General features: G+C 47.6%; 1 protein-coding gene across 3 annotated transcripts in view; it reads left to right on the top strand.

Annotated features, from left to right (window-relative positions):
- Positions 1-130: 130 nt before the first annotated feature.
- The window catches only part of ARHGEF5 (Rho guanine nucleotide exchange factor 5), a 35,860-nt gene continuing 18,418 nt past the window's right edge, over positions 131-17,572 (top strand). The window contains exon 1 of one of the 3 annotated variants that reach the window (XM_027665920.1): positions 131-210. Coding sequence is in view for 2 of the 3 variants with exons in the window: in XM_027665919.1 (XP_027521720.1) it covers positions 1,162-1,227 (66 nt within the window). In the remaining variant the exon portion in view is untranslated. Of the gene's footprint in view, positions 211-802; positions 1,228-17,572 lie in introns of those variants that run through there. The other 2 variants (XM_027665919.1, XM_027665918.1) reach the window with 2 other exon arrangements.

Raw genomic sequence — 17,572 nt, 5'->3', positions numbered from 1 at the left:
CCGCGGTGCCGTCGGAGCGCGGCCGCGGCCCCGCTCGCCAATCAGGGCGGCCCGCCTGCCTTCCTGTAGGTGTGCCCGGCTCACCTGGGCCCGCTCGGCGCTCATGACACACCTGCGGCCCCGCGCAGGGCGGCGGGAGGGCGGGCGGCGGCCGAGGGGCGCCGGGGGGGGCAGCGCTGGCCCCGGCCCCGCGAGGCGAGCCGGGGGCGGGTAAGGGGGGGGGGGGGGGGGGAGGCGTTGCCGTATTCCCGGGAGAGGCGTTGCTGTGTTCCCGGGATCGGTGTTCCCGGGATAGGCGCGGGCCTGGCGCCGGATCCCCGCAGAGCCCGGGCCGGGGCGCACGGACGGAGGGGCGGCTGCCCCGCGGGGCCGGGGCGGGGGCGACGGGCGGGCTCGGGGGAGCGCGGGGCGGAGGGGGGGGACAAGGGGGGAAGGAAAGGGGAGGCAGGGCGGCCGACCCACCATTTTAGGACCCGAGGGGGGACGGGAGGAGGGGAGCTCCGGGGAAGGAGCTGCTCGCTCCTCCCGGTGCGGGTGCGCGGTGCGGGTGCCGTCGGGGCGCGGAGCCCCCCCCGCCGCGGGGGCGCTGCGGGAGCCCCGGTGCCCGCCAAGAGGCGGCCAAGGGCGCGGCTGCCCGCCCGCCCCGGGGCAGCGCCGGGGTCCGCATCCTCCGCACGGGGGTCCCGCATCCTCCGCGGGGGCTCCGCGCCCCGACGGCAGCGCCCGCCCCGCCGCTCCCCCCCGCCCGCCGGCGGCAGCGGGGAGGGCCCGCAGCGCAGGCCCGGTCCCAGGCTCGGCTGCCAAGCAGCCCGAGCCTCTTCCCGCAGAAATGGTGGTGCCTCCCACGCAGGAGCGAGATCCCACGGTGTGCTCGCTTGGGTTTTCCAGCTCCCGCCGGGAGCCGCGGCCCGGGAGCCGCGAGGGTGAACTCTGGACACTTCGTTGTTTTTCCTCCTCGCCTCGTGACTTTTATGGCCTGTCACGGAGGGAAGGCAGAGGAACGCGAGGCGAGATCCCTGCCCGCTGCTCGCTTCCTGCCTCCTTCCCGCAGTCCCGGCCACCGCAGCAACTCCGATGGCAACCCCAGCGCCCCAAACAACCTGCTGCGGGGGATTCCGAGCTCCCACGGCTCTCTCCTGACCCGTCCTGCTTCCACCACCCATGTTTGTCCTCACGCTTGATGCTTCGTGTATTCCCAGATGTTGGCCAAAACCTGGATCAAACCTGGTAGGGATTACAGGGTCCGAGGAGGAGATCTGAGCTCAATTCGTTGGTGTTGACTTGTTGCAGACTGGATGTGGATGCTGTTGGCTTCTCCTTGAGAAGCCTGTTCCTCTTGGACCAAGCCACATCTGTAACTTGTTGTTGGAAGTTTTGTGACCTGATTCTCTGGTGTTCTGGAGTTCCTCATAATCTAAATGACTTGGAGATGGCTTGGATAAGGGCAGAGTCCTTTAAAAGGGTTGCACGGGGGGGGAGGTGGCTTGTTTTGGAGGAATAATGTATGGGTGACCCAGATTTCAGAACTGTGCCTGAATTGGGTGAGCAGGAGGTATCTGTAAATCAGAGTTGAAGTTGTACCATATCTGAATTCTTCTTAATTCTTTGTTAATGCTGGGAGCAGCTCCTGTCCTGCCTGTACAGCAGCCCAGCGGTCTGGGTAGATCTCAGTGGGGTTATATGGTCTAGGCCCTAGTGACAGTAGGGCCTGAGGTCAGTGTTCCTGCTGTCTGAAATAGTGGGACACAAATACTTCCTCTGGGAACCTCTTGTGCATCCTGATAGATTTTGCCAGTAAGAGTCTGTTCCCCGGCCTAATTTTTTTTTTTATTTCATCTTGCTGACTTTAGAAGGATGTTCTTACTCTTGTTCTGTTGAGTCTTATCCTTTCTTACGGTTCACTTGTTTCAAGTGCTTTCTAGCAGGAAAGAGCCAAATTACGTTATAGTTTTTGATTTTTTTTCTAATTTTTTTCTTCTTTTTAATGTAATCTACTTTGGAGTCTGGTTTAAAGTGGGCTGTTTTATTTAATTAGTTTGTATTCCTGTAAATTATGTTCAGTCTCAGTGGTTATTCCAGGCAAAATTTAAGAAACAGCCCGCAAGGGATTTCAAATTCGTAATTGGAATCATATTTTATTCCAAGGATGTTTGATTCTAAGAGTTACTGTGCTTTCTGTCATCTGGTATCTTTCCAGCTTGATGTTGTTTACTTAGTTACTGTTTAGCTAAATTATCCATAGCTAGTTTATTTCAGTAGTCATGCCTGGGAAGTTTTGCAATTCCTTTGCAGCTCCTCACTGAACTCCAGCCGAATCTTTTAATGAAGTACTTAGCAGTGACTTCAGTGCAAATGTAGTTGTGCTCTACTGTTTTGGCACTTGGGCTGTACAGAGAGGAATTATTTCTCTCTTTCATGAGGTGATCACACAGTTGACGTTTGTATCATCAGCCATTTGGGGGCAGATGCCTTAACCTGACCCCTGGCAGATATTTACATTCCCAGCTGGTTATCACTGCATCGAATCCAGAATTCTACTAGAAAAGTAGCCAGTCTTGATTTCAAGATATCAAGCGAGAGACTGCACTAGTTCCCCAGGTAAATTATTCCAATGGCTCATTACCCTCACTAATTTCTTATCTCAATCTGTTCCGGCCACAAAGTCTTGCTACAAGTTTTCGTGTCAGATTACAGAGCCTTCTGCTGCCAGGATGACACGTTCCAGCAGAAAGATGGCCTGTTAGCTGTGTTCAGCTCTTCCTTTTGGGAAGAGGCAGTCATGGAGGTGGAGTCTGGGTGATCAGTGGCTGAGTGTGTGGACAGGACTTCAGAGCAATGTGATTGAATAACTCATATTGCTTGGAGTTTGCCTTCACGTGATGAGTAATCCAGCATGACAACAGGCTGCTGTTGAAGGAACAGTCCGGTTCTCACTCAGTCCTGGCTGCAAACTCCTGCTGCTTCTCTTGGACCGGATCTGGTGACCAAGAGGCCTCAAATCAGTCCCCAGCCCCGCGGGGCAGCTGCCCCTCCGTCCGTGCGCCCCGGCCCGGGCTCCACGGGGATCCCGCTCCAACTGAAAATTAACCCCCTTCCAAAACAAAAAGATACGACTTTTGGACATGGAGAAGGACCACCTCTTTCAACAGCAGCCCCCCTGCCTGTGCTGGATTAGATACCAGAGGGAAACACACGTTTAGTTCCTATGTTTTTGTGCTGAGATAAACAGGCTGTGGTTGCATAAATCCTCTCATCTGGCACTCCTGTTGAAAGAAGCTGTCATGACTACCTGCTGTCATCCATGCTGGTTCCCTGCTCCAGTTTGTTGTGAGACCACACATACATCTATACCACCAGAAGAGACAGGGCAGTGTGGGGGTGGGAATGAGAAGGGCAAAGGATGGAACTCCTTTTGGCACTCAAGAGTGTGTGGAACTAAGGCTTGAGATACAGGAGTCGTCACAAGCACACCTTACCTTAAATCTTGATAGAAGCTAATGTGTTTTTTCACCTCCCCTTTGCAGCAGATGTATGAGAGTAGCTGCCCTGATTTACTCAGTAGTGAAGGTTAACTCTGTTGTGTGACTTGGGAGAACTGGGTTTAGCCAGTACTGGATTTAGGTCAGCTGCATTTATGTCTTTGGTCAAGAAGCATGTGTTGCAGTTTGGCTTTGTGTGTGGGAAAGAGCATCTAACGTAGGAAAAAGAAGGTCTGTGCCTTGTCTGTGACGCACTGGTACCTATGATGGACTCATCAGTGCAGAAAAGCATTCATGCATTCTAGATATGAGCTCCTTGGTGGTGTTCAGTGCTCCAACTTTCTTGCTCTCACAGTGGGATTAGTTTGCTGAGACAAAATCCATTCCCCATCTCTTCTTTTGAACACCATTCCTTCAAATGCCCTGCAGAGCACTGCAGGGGATGAGGAACTGAGCCTGTGGTGGAGGCTTGTTTTGAGCTCATGGTTTGGGGCTTGGATTAAAAATGAGATGAAGTCAAAGCAGAAATTCCCATGACTTTAGTACAAGTTCAGGGCAAGGTCAAGGGGAGGACTATTGGTTTTGATAGTGGGAAAAGTTTGGAAGGGGGAAGGAAGGTGATTACCATGACATGTGTACAAATATACGTAGATAAACAGACATACATGTAAATATATACAAAATAGAGGGTGTTCTGATGCTAGGAGAGTTTGAGGAGGAGTGACTGTAGAAACTGTAATTGGATAGTACACAAGGAGTGAACTGAGATGGGAGGAACACATGAACCTGCTGCTCAGAAAATACTGCATTAAGGCAGAGTTGGCCATAAATTTGCTTCATGAAAACATACCCTATTTGCATCGTCACACAGAAGTGTGTGACATTTAAACGTCAAACCACCTCTTTGTAACCTCAAATTGAACATCCAACTGCAGGCAGGGGCCTCAGTGTGTGAGGTCCACTGCCCATGACCTCGCTGGTGCTCAGAGTACATTTAGTTCCTGCCACTGATCGTACACAAAAATTCCCAAATCTTTACCTGGATCAGGCTGAGGTGGCGCTCAGTGGGATCCACAAGCTTGGTGGTCCCCTGGATGTGCCACCCATGGGCAGAGCAGAGTTGGACACTGGTGAGCAGACGCAGCCTTGCACAGGGTGTGGCTGGAGGAGAGGTGAGGAACGGCTCCTGCTTCGATAAATCCAGCAGCAGAGTTTGTAAATCCAAATACAACCCTCTGAAGGGGAGGGGATTAAGATCTTGGTCATATTAGGGCACAATGTGTTCAGATTGTAGGAGCCCAGGGATAATCAGGGGACACTTGGGATACAAGCAGACCTGTAACCAGTTGGATATGGTCCTTGTTCACAGTGCTTTCTATTATTGACTATTTCGTAGTCAATAATAGAAATAGATGCCCAGAGCAGTGTTAAACTAACACATATGCCACTAGTGGGGAGGAGAAGAAGATGCTTTGCTCGCAGTCTTGCTGGACAGCTACAAAAAGTACAGATGTGTAAGTTGTATGGTATGTGTGCCTTACACTCACAAAAATTTGTGAGTGTAATGATCAAAAGTGCCTACAAATAGACTTTGAATAGACTAAATCTAAACTGGGCCCTTATATCTTCACTACAGATTCCTGTCCTGTGAGGAGGAACTGGTGGAGACTTGGTAAAGTACGTGGGTAAGATTTGCTGGTATAGCCCATTTTACAGAAGGAAGGATGCCGCAGCCGTACCCGTGTCTAGCAAAGCTCTGATGCTGTAGCTGGGCCTGGACTCCAGGCAAAATCCTTTTGGCATGGACTAAGCCTGAGTTTAGATGCGGAAATTCTGCTGTAGGTGTTCCCATAGTGCAGGCATCCAAGGATAACTGCAGACCTATGAATTGTAATCTGGCTGCAACATTTGAGTTCATCTCCTCTCTGAGGTACTCTGAGATCACTGTCTGGTTTTACAGGTGAGCCAGGCTGATAGTGAAGTTGAGAAGGTGCTGTATGTATCTGTTTTCCCACTGTTGCTGGATTTATAGGAGAAGAGATGTTCTGAGTATGCTACCAGGACAGGAACAGTGTCTCAGTGCACAGTGTTTAGAACAGTGAGGATTTGGTCCTGATTGTTGGTATTTCAGATGGCTCAAATAACTCTTCTTGATGTTTGTTGCTTCTCTGCATCCCTTTTTTTCTGTGACTCACCTTGCACACGGAGATATTTCAGGCTGGAGTCTGGGTGCAATATAGCTGATAGATCTTGTAGGTGTTTTTAAAATTATGTACTTCTCTCTCCCTTCTCTACCCTTCCCCATAGAATATCCTGAGCTGGGATCCACGGGGACCTGCAAGGATCATTGAAGTCCAACTCCTGGGGAAGATGTTTTCTCCTGGAAAGGCATATTCCAGGCAAGCAGAAGCTCAGGATGGGCAGTGGGGGTAGCACTGAGAATGCTGCAGTGCAACACACCACCCTGTCAAGACTCTGTGCTGTGACAAACCCTGAGGCAGAGAGAGGATGCTGTGGGGAAAGACAGGCAAAGGGAAGTGGGACTGTCCCTATTTTTATAGCAAACTATGGGTTGTGGTGTGTTTTCTTACATGTGCAAGTGGCTGGGGAAGATGGGTTTACCTCTCAAGTCATCCAGTAATTTCTTAGTAACAACTGGTGCTGTGTGGAAGCACGGGAAATACATTACTGTGCTCTTCCTCATCCCTGGGCACAGCTGGGAGGAGGGGATGTGCTGTAAGTGCACGTGGGGGAGACTGAAAGGGAAGCTCTAAGGTGTTCCTGTAGGCACAGAGTGAACACTGCCCGTTTCGGTGCCATCTGGGAAGTCAGTCTTCTTCTGATGTTGCTCCTACAGTTCGCTTTGTCTTCCTGCCCCTGCACAACGAACAGACTGAGCTCTTTCATTTTGGAGAGGTGCAGAGATGAGCAATTTGGACGTATGCTGGAGCAATGAAATGTGCCTTATCCTGGAAGAGCAAGGCCAGGCATGCAAGTTATGTCATTGTAGTGTGTGCTCTGACCAGTCACAAGGGAGGGTCAGGGCCTTCAAAGGCAGCTAAAAATGGTGTCTGCGTGTATAGAAAAGTCACGACAGCTGAGTTGCCCGGTGGGTGTTATCAGATACACCACAGACATTTTTCTTTCATTCCATACCAGCATCATTTTTACCTATTCAGCTGCTGAGTGTGTAATAGCAGTGATATCAAAGGCTTGAAAACAGAAGGTAAAAGGGGAAAAGTGGATTGACTCCGACTCTGATAGTCATAGCAAAATGACTTTAAAAGAAAAGGCGAGATGTGCTGCATTGCGTGCGAGATGAAACCTGGCATGATTAAAACTCTCAAGAAGAAAGTCTACCCTGAAGTGTATTATGTTTCACTAGAAAGTTGCCTTTGAAAAATTAAGTTGAAGGATGGCATTGTACAAAGTTTGGTTGTGACCACTTGAAAGAGGGAACAAAGTGCATTTAAAGGGGAAAAAAGTACTCACAGATGCAGGAGACGAATACAGAAGTGTTGAGGTAAATGTGCAAAACCATGGTTTTGAACAGCAGATACAGTTTTGTGCTTAGAGGAAGCAAGAAATGTCTGATGCTGTATGTCCTAAATTCATAAAATTGATGGAATTGGAGAACGGGTCTCACCTGAATGTGGACACAGTGAGAAAAGACAGCTGCGAATATCTGACGTGAGAGTTTATGGGGGTGGGAGCTTTCTTTGACTGAGCAATGAGACCCCCACACTACAACAAGTGTGATACCAGAGTAACACTGACCCAGAATGAGCCAAAAAACTAATTACTGTGTGAAAAAGGTGTCTGTTGTTTGTAGTAAATATCCTAGTTGTAGTAAATATCCTAGTACCTGTCTTGTTATCTTGAAGCGCTTGGAGGCAAAAGACACAGAAGGAAGGAACAGAGTGAGCAGTCGATATATTTTTGTTGGTGAAGGGATCGCTTAAATAAGACTTTGCTTATGGCTGCAATCAGATACAGAGTTTATAACAGAGCTTTGCATATTCAGTACACTGAGCAGCCACTCCCTGACTAATCCTCAGAGTATGGCTGTGAGGTAGGAGGGGTTAGAATTACCTCAGCTGCACAGATGACCCTCAGACGGGCAGAAACTGCTGGAAACTGCCAGAATTAGGAACTGGTGATTCTGGTAGATAAGGTCTGGGGATGAAGGCACAGTTCTTGGTTGCCTTAAGAAACCCCAAAAAGCAGTTACAATATAAACCCTCTGTAGATCCTTCTTTTAATAAATGACTGCAGCGGGGAATTGAGGGAAGGAGAGCTCCTGACATCCTAACATGTGTGTTCCCCTTTCAGCCTGGATTATATTGTTGATGATAACAGTTACCCTTTGTGGACCCACTGGCTTGAAATTTCTAGTGGCTGCACCAATGTTTAACTGCTCATAACCTGTAGCTGTTGGTAGAGGCAAGACTTAAAATGGCAGGATGCATCCTTGTCACCTCCTGTGAAGGTTCCTACTGATAGAGCAGGAATAGCCAAAAGTTCAGAGTGCTGAGGTGTTGCCCGTGTGTGCACCAAAAGCAGCAATGCTGTGTGTCCTGCTGTAGGCAGAGCTGTAATTTCACCTTCCCTGGCACACCTGGAAAAGGAGAGGTGCTGGATTCAGTAACAGGCAGATAATATTTGTGCTGAAAGTTGGGTTCCTCGAGTGTATCAGTGGCAGAAGTAAGATTTAAGGCCCGTTTTCCAGACAGGAAAGTGTTTAGGTAGAGGACTCTAGAAAGGAGAGCTCTGACTCTTCCCTCCTTCTTGGGCATGGTCCACTGACACTCCCAACCTTTCCCCCTTCAAGCCCCTCTGGTGCTCTGATCTTTCTCAAACTACAGTGGTCACACCACATCGTGCTCTTTGCTGTTACATCCAGTGATTTTTTTTCAAGCACTTTGCCCACTGTGCCAAGCCTGATAAACTTTTTCACGTGAGTTTGGGCAGTGTCAGAAGATACAACTGAGAGCCACCTGTGAGGCTGAGCTGGAGGAACTCCACTGCATCTCGTTGACCTTGGGAGACATGGGATGTTTATGTGTTTATTTATGCCCCGCTGATCAAAGTGTGTTGCAGGTAATGGGAAAAAGAATGAGCTGAGTCTTGGGTTTCATTTACCTGGTGCCTGTAGCTTCCCAGGGGAAGTCTCTCATGGATGCTAAGGTATGCAGCAGTCCAATTAGAATATAGGATGCACGCTTGCGTGGGCTGGTGGACGCGAGGGCACCGAGGACTTTGCATTCCTTAGCTGGAGCTGTTTGTGCCATAAAAGAGGTAAAGGAAATTGTATCGGGTCAGTTTTCCACTATTAGTCACAGTGACTGTCAGGAGTTAAGTTGCCTCATGTTCTAATTTCTCACTGAAGTCACGAGGTGAATTTGAGGCCCACAAACCTTATTTTACTCCTCTTCGTTGCCATCTGATAGGGTTGGACCTGGGAGGGGAAAGAGAGAGGTGGTTTTACACGCCACAGGGTTGAGGAAAAGGAAGCTGTAGGCCAGTCAAGGAGAGTCAGAGTCAATGTCTTCAAAGACTCCCAAAGGGCAATCACAGGATTGTAATTGCTCACCTAATATCTGAAGAGCCATGGAGCCATCAAAGAGTACTATTTTAGGAAATCTTGAAGAGTGGTGGTGGGAAGCACACTTTGCCCACTAATTCATATGCAGAAAAATGAAAATGGAGGGAGGAAGGAATAAAATATCTGTGATTGTTCCTTGTACGTTGAGACTCGTTTAATTATTAGAATGGGAACAATTTTGTGCATCATAGTTTGTGCTAGTGATGTTTCTAAGCTGTTATAAAATCAATCCTTTAAATTAATCCAGACTTGGAGGTGTACTGCACGTGAAAGTATGAGGGCAAAATTTTTACTGAAATATTGCTGAAATAGAGAATATCAGTATTGTTGATCTTTGTGTGTAATTTCTGAATTCTTTTTAAGATTGTACCTGTAGGGCTCTACTTTTTTTTTTTTTTAATTTATAATATGTTCTGTTAATTACAGTATTAGAAACTAAAGCTAAATCTTAACTACAACATCTGTGAGCTGTAATTACTTCTATAAACTTTGAAATAAGGTAGTGGTAATTGGTGAAGCTAGTTATAAAAAGCATTTCATAAGATTGATGTATATCAGTTACACCATTTAAACCCCTGATTTATACATCTTTTCACAGCTCATTCTGAAAGACAAGGTCATAAGAATGTCTTCCCCTCCCCTTCCATTTGGAGTGTTTCCATGTTAGGCTTTGCAGAGGGTTTCAAGAGGTTTCCAGGGCTTTCCCTAGGATCTCCTTCATGTTGCTACTTGTTTTCAGAGTTGTTCACAGGGGCTGTCTCCTAATTCATCTGTCTGCCATGGAACATCCTCTGAGACCCAGTCCTTTGCTGAAGAGAGAAGACTGTCTTTGGGTTCATGGGAATGGTAGAGTCAGTGGCAATAACGAGACAAGGAATCATTAAACCATAAAAATAATGGCTTTGGAAATGTTTGTACATCCGATTTGAATATCCTGCTTCCCCTAGTACCTGCTTCTCAGCTGGAAGGGGAGCAGACGTGTTTCCAGCAGAGGGATAGGAGTGTAGAATTTCCCTGCTGTGCTGCTCCTGTTCTGTGTGGGCTGCTGAGGGAGCATCTGCTCCTGCGACTGAGGTGCTTGGCAGTCACATGTGGAGAGACACCCACGCTGGAGTGTCAGGGACTTACTTGCAGATCCTGGGTGTGGTTTCACCATAACTTAGGTCCAAGTCCAGGTTTCTGCTTCCCTGCCTGCCAACCCGTTGCCCAGCCCCCAGTTCTTGTCCACTCCTTGCAGTTGTTGCCACAGGTTGCACATCTTCTCCAGGGTCCCCAGCACAGGAAGGACATGGAGCTCTTGGAGCAAGTCCAGAGGAGGCACCAAGATGATCAGAGGGATGGAGCAGCTCTGCTGTGAGGAAAGGCTGGGAGAGTTGGGATTGTTCAGCCAGAAAACAAAAGGCTTCAGGGTGACCTAATTGTGCCCTTCCAGTACCTGAAGGGGCTACAAGAAAGATGGAAAGAGAGTATTTACAAAGGCCTGGAGTGACAGGACAAGGGGCAATGGCTTCAAAGTGACAGAGAGTAGGTTTAGATTGGGTATTAGGAAGAAGTTCTTCCCTGTGAGGGTGGGGAGGCCCTGGCACAGGTTGCCCAGAGAAGCTGGGGCTGTCCCATCCCTGGAAGTGTCCAAGGCCAGGTTGGATGGGGCTCTGAGCAACCTGGGCTAGTGGAAGGTGTCCCTGCCCATGGCAGGGGGGTTGGAACGAGGTGATCTTTAATGTCCCTTCCAGTCCAGGCCATTCTATGATTCTATATGCAGCTACTGCAGGGAGCTGTCATGTTTTCCTTTATTTATTTATTTTTTTCTCCTGTGTCACACCTTTATGCTGCTCACGTTACTCTGCTCCTGGGTTGTTTTTTTGCCTAGACAACTCCCTGGGATGGCTCACAAGTGCACTGGCACGAGGGAGATGATGGCAGCAACCTGGATGCGTAGTAAGTTAGTCTGTTCTGGGTTTCAGAGTGCCACATCAAGACTTAATGAAAATTTATTAAGACCTGATTCCAGGTGGTGGTGGATAATTTCTACAGTCAGCAGCAGAAGGAGGTGAAGGAGCTCTATTTTTATTTTTTTTTTACGGAGTGGAGCATAAACAAATGAACTTTGCAGAATATCTGCAAATACCTAAATTGGGCCTGCCAAATTCAATTATTCATCTTTGTTAACCCAGTTACGTCACAGTATATTTTGCTGCTAGTTTTTTAGTTTCTGGTAGCTCATGTAGCTCACTGCATCAAGCCTAAATACTCTGCACTGTCATCAGTTCAAACTGCTGAGAACCAGGGATAAGGCAGAGAGGGAAGGGAGGAGTTGCCCTTCCTCTCCTTAGTCACAAATTCAGGCTTAACATTAAAAATTAAGATAAACCTAGACAGCAAGGTCTAATTTTTGAATAATATTTAGTTTTTCAAGCCTGTTCCTCACCCCTTAAAGGCCATACATCCATTTTTCTGTATTGTAAGCCAAAATTCTCACATAACCACATGATTCCAGGGAGAGGGACTATTTGAAAAACGGAAAATATTGGGATATGCACAATAAATCTATGTTAGTTGACCATGCAAGTGTTGGACCGTGAGTAACAACAAGTTTTCCTTGTGTTTGCATTAGTACCTTCCTATTCAGCACCCACACAATTCCTGTGGCTTTGGGTGTGTGAAGCTATTTTTCCACGGGGGAGAGGGAAGGGGTCCCCTCTGGTGCTTTCCCACATTTACATTGCTTAAAACATTTTATTTATATCTAATACTTTTTGCTTCCAATAGCAAATTTGTCCCATTGTGCTTGTAGCTTCTTCGATCTGAGGGCACCAATTAAATTTCCAAGAAAGAATGGTTTGTTCCCTGAAAAGCTGGGTTAGGAGAGGGTTGTACCAAAATCTGTTTTCCCCACACACATCCCTACATCCCTTTTGAATGGACTTCTTTTTCTCTACTTTAGCTGCAGTTTTCAGTACAAAGCTCCATCACTGTTACAGTATTGCCAGGTATTTTTGATTATGATACAAATAGCATAACTTTTGTAAAACCTCTTTACTGGAGTCATAATTAAAAACACTATGAGGTGTTCAGCTAAGGCTGAAAAGATGCATTCTGAAGGCACGTGTGAGGACAAATGTGTGTGTGATTTTGTTGTTGTTGCTATCTCTTGGTATGCTGACATCATTCTTTTTTTTACTGTTCTCTCCAGTTAATAGTACAGTATCGAAGCCATGGCACAGGTTCTGCTGCTGTTATGGCTGATGACAGTGTGCTGTCACCAGCATGGTATGATATACGAGTGCAGTTTTGTGGGTATTTTAGGAATTTTTTTGGTTACGTCATCTGCAGCTTTATCATCTGTCCTGTGCGGCTCTGACAGCTACCAGAAATCTTACTGTTTCCGAGGTTGGCTGTGAAAGAGGTTATATTACGTGTTTGCCAAGAAAATCAAGTGGGTAACTTCAGATGCCCTCTGTGCAGGGGAGGACAGTTTGTCCCAGTTCAGTTTGCTGAATATTGTCCCTCGTTATCTGTAGGTTCACTGTGCTCGGGATGGGTACAGGTAACGTGACAACAGCTGTGCTCAGCAATGGTTCCACTGTGCAGTCTGGGCAAGGCCAGGCTTTCAAGTGCGTTTCCAAGTCCTTTGATGTTTTAATGGCATTTGCATCTGTCAAAATGGTTTGGTGCAAACATTAGCATTCTTTAATCTGAGACTCAAAAACAGCAGCGTGGGATTCTGGCTCATGCTTCTGTAGCGTAGTGAGAGACTGTGAAATTTCTGCTTCTGACTGGAGAGTCTCTCTCATGCAGGTCCTGAATCATTCTGCTCACAGAGGAACTGGGAACTCCTCGACTTTGTAGTAAACATGCCATCTAGGAATGTGTACAGCATGTTGCTGGCACCCACAACTGCATAAAAAAGTAGGAAAGTTATTTGGGAAGTCCTTTTGTGCCCCAGACGTTTCTGTCAGTTGTCTCTCCATCCCCAGGGTTTGTAGAGAGACCTGCACGGAGCAACTTGCAGTGACTCAGTACATTGCTTTCCCTGTGGGAATTGTGCTATCCACCTAGTGGTGTCAATAGTCTTTCTACCAAGCTCAAGCAGTGAGAACCATACACTGTTCTTGTTTACTCTCATACTAGAAAGTCTGCAGAATATCTAGAAGACTACTGCAGAATATCAAGACTCACTTATTACTTCTATGAATATAAACTTAAGCTCTGCTTAGAGTGAACTGGGTTTTTTGCTATACAGGTCACCCCATTTTATCTTAAGAATGAGTCACTTTTATTGCATCTCTGGGAAGTGCAATGTGCAATCCAAGCCACGTTCTTCATTCTCTGTTTGCCAAATGTTCAGTACCAATTTCCAAGGTGAAATTTTGTTCTACCCAAAATGAGTTTCTTTGACTTTCTTTTTGTTAGCATTAAATATTATAATTTACTTAAATGTAGAAAAGTTATCCTTAATTTTTTTCCCTCCACTTAGTGAGTCATTAGATAATTAATAGGCTCAGTGTATCTTGAGTGAAAGCTGGTGAGATGCTACTGGGTGTGTTAAAACTCGGGCAAACTGCACTGATGTGACCGGGAGGTCTCATTTGCTTTCTTCAAGCTTCAGTAGCAGCTCAGATGCATTTTCCAGGAGACTGGGTGCTATTGGCAGGTTTGTTTTGTTCTTTCCTGCCTAAGACACTTGAGGCAGCTCCTGGTTCTATAGTAGAAGACTACATTATTTGGGCACACGCCTTTTAGATCGCCTTTCTTACTCTATACATCCTTTCCTTTAGTAAGCTCCTTCTGCTCTCCAGAGTCCTTCTGCAGTCCAAAGCTGACTCCATGTAACATTATTTCCCTCCTTCATTCTTATCTCCAGTGCCCTGTGTAATCTCTTCCTGAGCTCAAGAGTTTTGACCCCACTCCTTCACCTCCCTCGATGGGTTGTACAGTGATAGAGCAGCCCAGGGTGGTGCGTGAAGACCGGGGACTGTTTCTTTGCAGAGGGCATCTTTCATATGGAGGAAACATCCAGCTGAGAAACCTGGCCTAAACATGGCCAGAGTAGCTGTGTCAAAATAAAAATTCAGGCTTGTGGCAAGTTTTGTCTCAGCACAGTTGCACCGACCCCTTTTCTGGGTTTCTCACCAAACTGAAATAATGCATGGCCTCCTGGCAGAGAGGGTACTCTCCTCACACTGAGCTCTGGATTTTGTAGGAGACAGGCTGGCTCTGAGCTGCTCCCCAGTGATCCAACTCATAGAATCATAGAATGTTAAGTGGTTGGAAGGGACCTTAAAGTATCACCTAGTTCCAATCCCCCTGCCATGGGTAGGGTCACCTCCCACTAGACCAGGTTGCTCAGAGCCTCATCCAACCTGGCCTTGAGCACTTCCAGGAATGGGTCATCCACAGCCTCCCCCGGCAGCCTGTTCCTATGCCTCACCATCCTCACAGTAAAAAATTTGTTCCTAGTATCTCCCCTCTTTCAGCTCCTTTTAAACTGTACATGAACTGCATGAAGGAGATGGTTAAGCTAAGCTGAAACAGCAGGAAGAGGCTCGGGGCAGCCTTTTTGTGCTTTGGGTGGGTGTTAGAGCCAACATGGAGCTCTTTCCCACCTCAACTGCAGCACTTAAAGCTGGCATTGGCATTTCCACACCAAGCTGTGGCTGTGCCAGCAAGGATATGCCCAAACGATGGACTACTTGGGAAAGCCTTTGTTTTAATATCAGTGTCCTTGCCCACGCCGCCCAGAGGTTGTTCTGAATGGCCTTCTCATGGACAGAAGCTCACTGCTGCCTTGAGGCAATAAAGGAGATCCACGGAGAAGAGCTCGGGATGGACTGAGCAGCTGCCCAGCGGATGTGGAGCGTCCCTGGCTGCCGGAGCAGTTCCATCCTGGCGTCACAGGGCAGGATTTTCTGTGCTGGGAGTGTGTTTGCAGCAGCCTGGGCGTGTGGGCTGCCCTGGTGCCTGCGGCAGCGGAGTAGGATGGGGAGTGGGGGCAGAGGGCGGCCGGGCGGCTCCCGGCACCACGCGAGGAGGCTGAGGGTGGCAGAGGGAAAGCTACAGCTCTCCCCGGTTTTGGAGGAGGAGGATCTCAGGGCTCCACTTGCGTGCAGCCTTGTTTCCTGGCTGGTTGCAGGGCTTGTCTGTGCATGATAGCACTTGTTATTGCTCCTTTCTTGTTTGTTGGAGAAGAGGGGAGGGAAGGTGAGGTACTTTCTATTTAAAACCAGAAGTGTTTGTCATCTCCGTCCAGGTGAATTAACCCACACTGGAAGGAAGTACAACAGTCATGGTGCCTTTTGTAATCTGGGAAAGCCGTGGATTGATGTGTGCATCATCGCAGGAATTGCTTTGTTCACTCCTGCTTTCACTTCTGTTCTGCTTACCTGGCCACTCTGTGCACCCTTCCCCTCTCAAATTTTGTGCTTCTGACTGCAGTAGGGCCAAGCATTGCCCCTTTGTTTTCGTGCTGGCATGTGGCCAGCTGCTCTCTCGTGTCATTCCAGCTTGCAGTGGGTTTGTGCACCCAGAGTCACTCACAGGTTAGATGCCTTCTAACCTGGCATTTCCAGGCCCTCTTGGGAGGCTTTATCTCAACAGGGCACATCAGATCACCTCATTTCACAAACAGAGCACATTGAGGGAATGATGGCAAGCTCAACATCTCATCCAGAAAAAGCTGTGAAAGATCAGAAAGCCCCAAAAGTGGAAACAGTGAAGTATCTGTGAGAGCTCGTATAGAAGCTGGCAGTTGCTAGATAGATTCATGTATGCTTGTCTGTCATTGGCCCTACTGAAAATGCTGATTGAAGGTTTACTGTGGCTCCCTGGGGTCTCCTGGGCCCTCTTCTGATGGAGCTGACTGCAGTAGGAGCATAACATGGCAGAGCTCCGTAGGCATTCTCTTCTGGTAATTACTGGGCTCTTGTATATAGACTGCAGGTGCTGTCAGTCTTGTTTTATTATTTCCTCTTCCATCTCCATGAAATCCTTACTCCAGACATCTGCGTCTTTCGCTATGGTGCACCCAGCCTTCAAGCAGGAGCTTAACTGTTTCCCTGACTAGATGCTTAATTCCTCCCCCACTGTCTCTGCAGAAGGTTTGCCTGCTCCTTCTCTTGCTTCACTTCCCAGAGCTTCTCTCTTGCTCTCCCTGAGGTGTGCAAAACACCTGGCAGTAATATGATGAGACAAATCTCACTTGGCAGCTTCCAGTGTTGATGTGCTGTGTACCTCCCTCTACCCTGTCTCCCAGTATTATCATGGAACTGCTCCAAATGCAGCTCTAAACTTGTCCTTTCACCTGTCCAAATCCCTTGCAACAGAGCCATGGAAGCGGAAAGTGGGCTTTTAAGCTTAATATTCAGTGCTGTGTACATCAGCAGAGTGAGCAAGACTTCTTCTGCCCCTCACAGAGTGTAGGCTTGAGTTTGAGGATCTTACTATTCAGGCCTTTATGAGCCATCCTGTCTTTAGTAGTAGTAGACCTTCCTTAGCCATCAGCTTGTGTCCAAGACTGCCTGAACCCTAAACAGTCTCCCTGCTCCTGGGGAATCCGTTTTTGGAAACTGTCTCTGTTAAGTGTGACAAGTAGTACTTTTCTGGTTGTGTAGCAGGGGAGACTCAGGTGAGGTAGCCAGGAATGCTGAGAGCATTGGAGCACAAGAGTGATCTGATGCCATCGTGAAACCTTTGTTAAAGGAGAGGGGGTACATTTAGTTGTACCTGTTGGGGACGTTAAAGTTGATCCTGCCTTGGACGAGGTGGTTGTTCACAAGTTTATGACCCTGCTGCTATCTGTGCTCTGCCAAACCCTCTTGTGTCTGTGCTGGAGATTCTTCCTGACTGTCCTACAGCTTCTCACGGGTTTCAAAAGACTGTTTAGCAGCACCCAAGTAGTTCAGTACCAGCTGACAGCCAGTAAGATGTGGTGGAAGCCCTGTGGGAACTTCCTGAATGGACATATGTCTTTGAAATATACTGTTTGTTGAAATTATGACTATTTACAACTACTTACCACTTGGAAGGGGAAAATCCAAATCGCGGAAACATCCCAGTTTTGGCCTGGTTTTGCAAGAAGGACTGTATTTTCAATATAAACGAAAAGATTACATGAGAAAAAACACACAGGAACAAAGTTAACTGATGAATTAACTCAATTTTTTCCTAATTTTTTTTTTTTTTAAGTGTTGGGGTTGTTCAGTCTGGAGAAGAGAAGGCTCTGGGTGAGACCTTAGAGCCCATTCCAATACCTGAGGGGGCTTGCAAAAACGAAGGAGAGTGACTTTTTACAGGGTCAGTAGTGATAGGACAAGGGGGAATGGTTTTAAACCAAAAAGGGGGAGATTTAGATTAGCTACTATGAAGAAATTCTTCCCTGTGAGGGTGGGGAGGCCCTGGCACAGGTTGCCCAGAGAAGTTGGGGCTGCCCCATCCCTGGAAGTGTCCAAGGCCAGGTTGGATGTGGCTCAGCAACCTGGGCTAGTGGAAG

The sequence above is a fragment of the Corapipo altera genome, unplaced genomic scaffold, assembly GCF_003945725.1.
Source record: "Corapipo altera isolate COAL_440 unplaced genomic scaffold, ASM394572v1 249, whole genome shotgun sequence".
Taxonomy (NCBI): domain Eukaryota; kingdom Metazoa; phylum Chordata; class Aves; order Passeriformes; family Pipridae; genus Corapipo; species Corapipo altera.
This window is presented reverse-complemented; position numbering and strand designations above follow the sequence as displayed.